Source organism: Marmota marmota, unplaced genomic scaffold (genome assembly GCF_001458135.2).
Source record: "Marmota marmota marmota unplaced genomic scaffold, marMar, whole genome shotgun sequence".
Classification (NCBI taxonomy): Eukaryota; Metazoa; Chordata; class Mammalia; order Rodentia; family Sciuridae; genus Marmota; species Marmota marmota.
Window position 1 is genome coordinate 1792341 of NW_025999928.1, and position 9610 is coordinate 1801950.

Below are 9610 nucleotides of genomic sequence, written 5' to 3' on the forward strand. Positions count from 1 at the left end.
AGTATTTGCATATAACCTATGCACATCTTACCATATATTTTAAGTTATCTCTAGATTATTTAGAATACTAATACAATGCAAATGCAATGTAAAGAGTTGTTACACTGTATTGTTTAGGGAATTATACCAAGAAAAAAAGCATATGCATGTTCAGTACAGATGTGATTTTTTTCCAGATATTTTAGGTCTGCAGTGGTTAAATCCACAGATGTGGAACCCACATACACGGAAGTTGGCATCTTTATGAGGTTTCTCCCATCTTTCTCAGATCCATGTCTGTCTTTTTAAGCCAATTCCATTATCCAATATGCCTGCTTATTTCTGTAGCCTGTCACTCAGCACCTTAACATAAGAGTGATTTGGATTTATATGAGTCCCTCTTGAGGAGCATTCCTCCTAGATAAATCATTTCTCTACCAGTTTTATGAAAAATGGATATAAACCAATCTAGTTTATCATGATGTAAACCAACCCGTACTAATTGCTGCCTTCCTTCTGAAAAAAAAAAAATGACTGGACTCCTTAAAAAAAAGTCATATCTCACAAGAGGTTAGAAAGGATAGAGGGGAGACAGAACAGAGAGAAGATGGGTAATGGGAATAATAATGAAAAGTAGAGAATGGTCAAATAATCTTCAGCAAATAATATTAAGTATATAATTTTATGAAGAGCTGGAAGAGAGTATTTTGAGGGTTCCCAATACAAAGATGCGATCAATGTTTAAGAAGATGGGAATGCTAATTACCTGATTTGATTACTATACATTGTAGATATGTATCAGTTATGCTCTATGCCAGATAGAGGTACATTTATTATATGTGAACCCTTTTAAAAATTTTTTAAAAAGAGCCTTCCCTTGGCTCCTCTTGGCACTGACATTTCTTTCATCTGCATGGCTTTTTTCCTGTGATTTCCATCCAGGTGATAGAATGCATCACTCAGGGCCGAGTCCTGCAGCGACCTCGCACGTGCCCCCAGGAGGTGTATGAGCTGATGCTGGGGTGCTGGCAGCGAGAGCCCCACATGAGGAAGAACATCAAGGGCATCCACACCCTCCTTCAGAACTTGGCCAAGGCATCTCCTGTCTACCTGGATATTCTAGGCTAAGGCCCTTTCCCCAGACCAATCCTTCCCAATGCACTCCTCAGACGGGCCGAGAGGATGAACATCTCCTAACTGCCGCTGGATGCCATGACACTGCTGTCCTGCACTCTGACAGTATTAACAAGACTCCGAGACGCTTTCAGAGGGAAGCGATGTGTACTTCTCCATCCACAGACACAGTATTGACTTCTTTTTGGCATTATCTCTTTCTCTCTTTCCATCTCCCTTGATTTGTTCCTTTCTTTTCCTTTTCCTTTTCTAGCTTTTTTTTTGTCTTCCCTGCTTCACAATCTTACCTTCTCTTTTTAATCAAATCTGGCTTCTGCATTACTATTAACTCTGCATAGACAAAGGCCTTAACAAACCTAATTTGTTATATCAGCAGACACTCCAGTTTGCCCACCACAACTAACAATGCCTTGTTGAATTCCTGCCTTTGATGTGGATGAAAAAAGGGAAAACAAATATCTGACTTAAACTTTGTCACTTCTGCTGTACAGACATCGAGAGTTTCTATGGATTCACTTCTATTTATTTATTATTATTACTCTTCTTATTGTTTTTGGATGGTTTAAGCCTGAGTATGAAGAGGAAAACTTGTGTTCAATCTGGGAAAACTTTATCTATGGGAGATTAAAACCAGAGAGAGAGAGAGAAGATTTATTATTATAAACCACAGTATGGGAGAAACAAAGACAACCATTGGGATCAGCTGGCATCAGTTCCTACTTAGGAAAACCCCAGCAACTGTCAGCTGGGAATAATGTTTTCGGCACCTTCCCCTGAGGACCTTTTTGAGGAGTAAAAAAGACTGTTGAACTCTGTGCCATGGACTAGTCTTTTCCCATCACCAGAAACACTAGTGTGTGGTAGAGAGAAAAGATGGCTACTATAGTACACAAGGTGGCACATCATACACTCAGACGGTCTTGTCTCGGTCACGGTGATAGCACTGGTGTGTTTCTCAAGTGTTATCCACTGAGCCTTTGTCAAATTCAGTTTAAAAGAGGTGGATTCTTGTCCAGAGATCATTTCAGGGTCAGGTGGGAAATCCAAGGACTCGGAAAAGATAGGACAAGCTCTCAATTTGGAGGCAAGTTTCTCTTATATTGAACTTTTCAGATAGCACCTCCCTCTGACCCCGCCCTTCACTCCCACCTGTCCTTTTAACTGTGCAAGCAAAATTGTGCATGGTCTTCGTCGATTAATACCTTGTGTGCAGAAACTACCGCTCCAGACATCGTGCCCCTGGTAGGTAGAGCAGATCCGTAAAAGGTATATCATATCAATTAAGGGAAGCTAATGGAGTTCATTAGCTGAGAATAAATGTCTCTGTGCTGTATGGCTGGTGGTAATGGGTTTTACCCAATATGGACCCTGAAGCCTGGATATCTTCATCCACGTTGAACCCACGGGATTGTGGGATGGGCAGAATCCATCCTGGAGGGAAAGGAAACCTCACCTGGGGACATCACACAGATTCATGTTCAGTGTACACAGGCAATGTCTCTTGCTCTGGGCTCTGGTTGGGAGAGTGGTTTCATTCCAAATGTATTCCATTGTCAGTATGCTGTTTTGTTTTCTTCACTCCATTAAAAAAAATGTAAAATTAAAACATTTGGCACAGAATGCCAATGGGAGGCTGCGCCCAGACGGAGCATTGGAGGTATGCTTCTGGGCACAGTTATTGGTTTTGCAAAGAGAGTGTAAATTTAAATAGAAATTTACAGTTATTTGGATAGTCAGTTATACCAAGGGAGAAAATTATTTCTGTTCCTCAAGAAAACTTGCTACCCTCTGTGAGGGGAATTTTGCTAAACTTGACATCTTTATATCACGAGCCAGATTGAAAGGGAGTGATTTTAATTCATTTTAGGTTGTTTTATTTAGTTGTTGTTTCTGAAGGTGCAAGAGCTCTGTTTAGGTTTCACTTGTGCCCGTTAATTACTAGAGCACCTTGTTTTCCATTATAGGCTTTGAAAGCCAGTGCTCAAAAACTTCAAAAGTGTAAATTATCAGAGAACAAAAGGAAATCCAGTAGCATCTGTGGTCAAGTGAGGGGGTTGAACAAGATGAGCCTTTCAGCCCTTTGGGTTCTGTGCTGGCCTATGAAATATGGGAGTTGAGTTGTTTGTTCTCTTTGTTAGTGAAAACAAACCCCTCCAGAATACAAAATTAATATAATGAAAGCCATATCTCCATGATATATACATGTGTGTATATATCATGTCAAGGGCCTGTGGTACTGTTAAAATACTGTGGAACTCTGTGAAGCAGTAAGGAAGGGGCAGATTTGTACAAACTCTTCTAGATTCCATCAGCAATGACCTGAAAACCTACAAAGGTTTGTCACTCTGTGTGTCTGGCCAGCTGCTCTGAGAGAAAAATCTGCAAATTATTTATTTTATTTTAACAGAGAGCAATGGAGATAGTACTTTAAGAGATCAAATTCAAGGAGGGCTGTGTAGTTTTATAGCTAAGATTTGTTTAAAACAGATGAAAAGATGGAAACATTCCATTCAATTTTTTGTGTTTTCTTATGAAGGAATAAAAGCAAAAAAAAAAAATCTTCACACCTTCTGACAAGTCCCTCAAGGTCTTGAAACAAAAGGTTCTATGCAAGTATGAAGTTTTATAGTTATTTATACTGCTTGTTATTATTATTTCCTCTGTTGTCTCAAGAGTATGTGCTTATTTCAGAGATGTCTCACATTGAAAGAACATCAGATTGTTTTAAAAATAGTTGATGAGCTACAGAATATCTTAAAGTATTCATCATTATTCCTCTATAACACACTTTCTTATGGTCTTCAAATTTTTAGAAAAGCAGCATCCTGATTCTGAAATGTACTGGTCACCAAATATGGCCTACCATCAGATATGTTAAAAACTATAATTATAGCGGTGACAAACCTAATTCTTTAACTCAAACCAAGTCTGACAGTCATTTCCACTTACAAAGTGTGTTAGTTTTCCAAACACTTTTTGTATGTGTTTGCAAATTATTCCTGTTTTTTATGTAGGTGAGGAAATTGAGACTCAGAGAAGCTCAGAGGCATACTGAGGTCTCCTGTCTAGCTTGTGGCACCAACAGGCCTTCATCCAACTACTCTGACTTTATAAGTCCATGATTCTGTCCACTAGAAATACTAATATACCAACAAACAGTTCAGAAAAGAAAGCACGCTAACTAATTCATGAATCAGGATATGAAGTTACGAATTTTGTTCATACAAGAGATGGCAAACATCTGAGACATTGTGATGTATGATCATGCTCTTAGCTTCAGCTTAATCTTTGTACACTGAACCAATGTCATAATCAGGCTTATTTAGAAAACACTTTGAACTATGCTATCAAGAATTATATCCGAATTCATATTATACATGTGTTCACATCAGCACTACCTGTGATATTTTCATGTATTTATATATGCGTTATAAATACTGGATTTATACATATACAAATGCACATACATAGTGTGTTTGTGTGTTTATGTATAAATATATAGGCACATCATAATAGAGATAACTATAGTAGGGTGCAGTATGAATAATTTGCTTAAAATCTGCTAAATAACCAAAACTTTTTAATGTCATGTTGCAGTTAATGCTTCCATTCTCCATGTGGGTGGGACTACATCGCACTTCTAAACTTTGTGCAGTACCGCATGGGTGGAAGACATATTTAAGATAATGTGCTTCCCAAAACAACTGAAAAAAAAGCCATCCCACTGCATTGAATCCTTTCTCTGGCTCTTTTTTAAAGGAAAACGCAGATTGAAACAGATCTCCTTTTATAAAAGTCCAGGAAAGGAAAATTAAATTTTTTGTCTTTTTGCACATTTGTATTATGCTCACTTTGTCCCACTGTGACCTTTTCACAGTTATGTCAGAGTCCAAGCATTCCAGATGTAAAGTGTAATGTTGGGAGACCCCTGTCATGAATGCCAATGGCAAGACATCCAAGACTCTCTTAGGAACTCCCACATCTGAGTGTAAATGGACCAAGCAGCCGTGGAGAGTGCTGTCCTTTGTAAAGCATCATGGCAACATGATTCCTGATCAAGAATAGGCTTTTTCCCCCCTAACCTTTCTTTTTGCAAATTGGACAGCCTATAACACCAATAACATTGTGTCTAATTTTAAAAAGGACTGTCTATGCGTTCATATACCCTTGATCATCTTGATCCCCCATTCTTTTTCTCCTATTTTTCCCTCCTTATCTGAGAACTTTTATTTTCAGTCTTAATCTTGGTTTGGCCCTATATTACTATTACAGGAAGTCTCCTAAGAGGAATGGCTAGTGACCCAACTCCCCAAATGTCTAAGTGAGCAATTAAAGCCCGTTTCTTCACAATGTATTATGGAATGTAGAGACTCAGGTTGTGATAGCTAGTACATGAATTTCAATGTTATTCTAAGGAACTGGGAGTGAGAAGAATTCATAGCTTAAAATGACAGCGCAGGAAGGGATATTTTGTTGTTATCAGGGCTGGAATGAATCACTGCTGCTTGAGGCAAAGGTTCTTGAATATCCTTAATTTCTGCATCCCCCCTTCTTTTCCTTTGGCTTTTATTTATTTATGTATTTATTTATTTATTTATTTATTTATTTATTTATTTATATAGTTTTGCTCCATTCATCACAAACAGAAGCAAAGGTAAAACACTGTGAATCTCACAACAACCAAGCAACTATTTTGCCATCTTAACATATGTCTCAGGAGACCAAATGGGAAAAGATGGGAATGTCATTTTTGAGTCTATGCGTTCTAGGCCAGGTCTTTGTTTATTTTATTTCTTTGGTCTGTGCATTAATAAATATGATCTTGAGTGAAGGTTGGCTGAACGTTCAACATATTAGAGTAAGGATAATAAAAGCTGCCAGTGGCCATGTGTTTGAATGGCGGGGAAACGGAGAAAATGAAATACAGCGTAAAGGCCTACATCTTGCAGCTTGTATATCTTACTATTGCTTTAAAAATGTATAAAACTGCTGGAAATGTTTTAAATACAAGGTCTTTGAATTAAATGTGGATCTTAAATATGTAATCCCTCGACAAATAACCAAATTATGGTGAAATATTGCTCCCTGCATTCCTTGATCATTACTATGACTTACAAATCTGCCTAGAGATGTGGACGCTCTGCATTCGCTTCTGTATCTGGAGAGATGTTTGTATATATTCGGGCCATAGACACACTCATTTCAATATCTCTCTGCAGATATATTTCCCCTTTAATGGTGACCTGGTATTTGGAACTCTCTTTTCATTTGGTTTATTTCCTTTAAATGTGATGTCTCTGTGCCAATAGTTACTGGTTCTTGTTTTGCAATCTGTTTTGAGGTCCATTGCTTTATTAAAACCCACTGCATCTTGGCTGATTTCAAAGTGACACCTGAATACAGTGTTTAAAAAAAAAAAAGTTTTGTTTGTAAATCATGTGACCAGCTTCTCTCAACCTGACATGGAAAGTCTCTTGTATTACAGTGTATTTAATAAAAAATGATGTCTTACAATAAATAACATCCTCCAAAAGAGAGACTAAAAGTGACATGATTACTTTTTAAAAATGCATAGAATTTCCACAAAGTACGTTATGCTTTTTTAAAATATGTATGTGTCTTTAGACAGTCACCACAGTGGCCTACAGTGTTCATTGGTTGAAAATCATGAGAGTAAGTGCCCTTAGGTACAAGTTCCCTAGCTGATCTCTCCACAGATGTGACACTTTCAACTTACATTCTGGATAGCTAGAATGTCATTGCTCATTACTTTAATTCTTGGAATGATATAAATATTCTATATCCATTGTCCAATATGGTAGTCTTTAGCCAATGGCTCATGGGTATTTGGAATATGTCCAGTGTAGCTAAAGAACCGAACTTTAATTGACATATAAATAGTCACATGTGGCTAGTGATTATCATGTTGGATAGTAGAGAGCAAGAAGAAAGAATCATCATGGTTTCTACAAGATCAGAATCTAAGAAACCTCCCAAGAGAGATGTACATTATGATACCCTAGGGTTGGGGCAGTTTTGAGGATCTGAAGGAGCCAGGAGTAAAAGTAACTGACCACACTTTTGTTTCTCAGTGTTTGACAGCCACATTTCCTAGTGTCTGGCCTCTTCTCCACAGCCTTCTGAGGTACAGCAGCATCTCGACAGGACTCTTGGCATAGACTTCAGGAACCTCAGGTTGGGCTGCAGACTGTCCAAAACACAAAATCTCAGGCATTGCTCTTGAATACATCCTCCCAGTGGGATAGTTATATTTTCCTTGAGTTGAAAAAATATGACCAGATCAAAACTCAGAAATAACTGGGGGAATTCCAAGCTATATAGGGGTCAACAACTTGTCTAAAATTCCAAATAGGATCATATATCCCTGTGTGATCAAAGTGTTTACCCATTTAAAGAAACTGGATTGAAGGAGAGACATGTAACCACTAATGCCTTGGTTAGTAATAAACCAATTTGGACTACTAAAGTTCTTTTTACCATGTTGCATTTTATATATTTTTTAATATTAGTATAATTGCAATGTTACCTGTGGAAATCAAATGCTTCAGACTCCTCACTGATTCTCTCTATAGCCTATCCAGTTTTCCCTCTCCCAAACACTCCTTTTGTGCACCCAGAATGATGCCTGATTTCTTGAATGAGAACAATACTTCTGAAGTATGGTTATTAACAGTCTCATTTAAATAGACATACACATTTTTAGAATGAATCACCTAATAAAACAATGCTTACTCTATGCCATGTATATTAGTTTCTGTTGGCTATTATAACAAAATACCACAAGCTAGGTTACTTAAGACAACAGAAATTTAATCTCTCAAAGTTCTGGAGGCCAGAACTCTGAATTGAGGTGCTGGCAGGGCTGAACTACCTCTGAAGGTTCCATTGGAGAATCTGTTCCTTACTTGTTCCATCCTTTGGTGGCTCCAGATGTTCCTTGGCTTCTGGCCACATCAGACCAATCTCTGCCTCCATGGTCACACGAAGTCTCCTCTTTTTCTTCATATATCTTATCCTCCGGAGTCTTTTGCATAAATATGTGATTGCATTTAAGGCTTACCCAGGCAATCTAGGATGTGTTTGTCAGATTTCCATCACTCTGACAAAATGCCTGAGATAATCAACTTACACGGAGGGGAGTTTTATTTTAGCTCATAGTTTCAGAGATTTAGTCCATAGTCTCTTAGCTCTGTTTCTTTGGGACTGGGGTGGCACAGTACCCTATGGTAGAAGCATGTAATGGTTTACCTCATGGCAGCTTGAAAGAAAAAAGAGGGACAAGAAGGGACTGGCATTCCAATATCTTCTATAAAGGCACAATCCCCAGAGACCTAATTTCTTTCCACTAGGTACAGCCACCTAAAAGTTCTAGTTACATAAGTAAAATTATGCATTAATTCATTCAATCCTCAAACCCTGTGAGATTGAAGAACACAGGGGCCTAGCTCCAGGCAGCTGGCAGAAATGCAGGTACCTGACTGCATAAGGGAGTGCTCCAATTAGGGGCTTGGCTGGCCATGTGACCCTGTTTAGAATCTGATCTCCAAGTCCCTACAGACAGGCAGGAAGCAATTCAATGGCCTGGGAATGAGATTTTCAGTAGGAACTACAGCCAACATTCAAGGTTCAAGGACACTAGACAGTCCATGAGAAATTGAACTTGGGGTGTGAGGCAGGACTTTAGCCATTAGTGACACAGCAAAAGTTTGGCCACCAAGCTGAAGTCCAAATCAAGTCAGAGCTTCCGGCAAGTTCTTATTTGTGCTTTCCTAGGGTCCTGTTCCAATTCCACTCCTCTTTATTCATCATTCTCGTGGAGGAGGAGCCTGCATATGGATAAGGCTGCTTAGCAATGGTATTCTGGGGCTAGAAAAAGGGCAGTGTTAGAACCGGGGTTTAGGAACAGCTCTCCTGTAGTAAGATTTCTGCATAGTTGGCCACTTGCCTAATGTCATGTTCTTTGGTAGCCTTCCATGATTAGAATTACATGAGATCTAAAGGTCTCGTTCCAAATCTGCCATCAGGCAAGGTACTGTAAAACAGTCAGTGTTTTTCGGTGAAAACAAGATTTAAACAAAAGTCTTCCAAGCCAGCAATGATTTATACTATCAAGATTACCAGGAACTTTCTTTTCCTGACCTTTTGCCTAACTCACACTCAAAAGCAGATGTAATGATATGCTAAAACCAGGACCTGCCCAGCCCAGCCTCTGTTCAGACCAGGTGACAGTGGGGGACAACAGAGGACCCAGAGACATCTGGTCACCAAATCTGCACTCCTAATCTGCCACATTCTTCTGCCCCCTTAAGGTAGGAATGGTGGTGACCTACACAATATTTCTAATACTAAATCTTCAGAATCAATCATTACAGAAAAATAGGTAAACAACTTAGTATCTTTTATGCAGATTAAGAAGCCTTTGATATTGATAACAAAATTTTAGGTACCAATTAACCAGTAAAGTCACTTCTCACAT

General features: G+C 38.6%; 1 protein-coding gene across 4 annotated transcripts in view; it reads left to right on the top strand.

The window, feature by feature from the left end:
* Nucleotides 1–6650, top strand: part of Ntrk2 (neurotrophic receptor tyrosine kinase 2) — a 369930-nt gene extending 363280 nt beyond the window's left edge. For all 4 annotated transcript variants that reach the window (XM_048800437.1, XM_015506092.2, XM_048800436.1 and 1 more), the window contains one exon: nucleotides 922–6650. In XM_048800437.1, the coding sequence (XP_048656394.1) occupies nucleotides 922–1107 (186 nt within the window). In that variant the 3' untranslated portion in view covers nucleotides 1108–6650. The remainder of the gene's footprint in view (nucleotides 1–921) is intronic.
* The last annotated feature ends 2960 nt before the right edge of the window (nucleotides 6651–9610 follow it).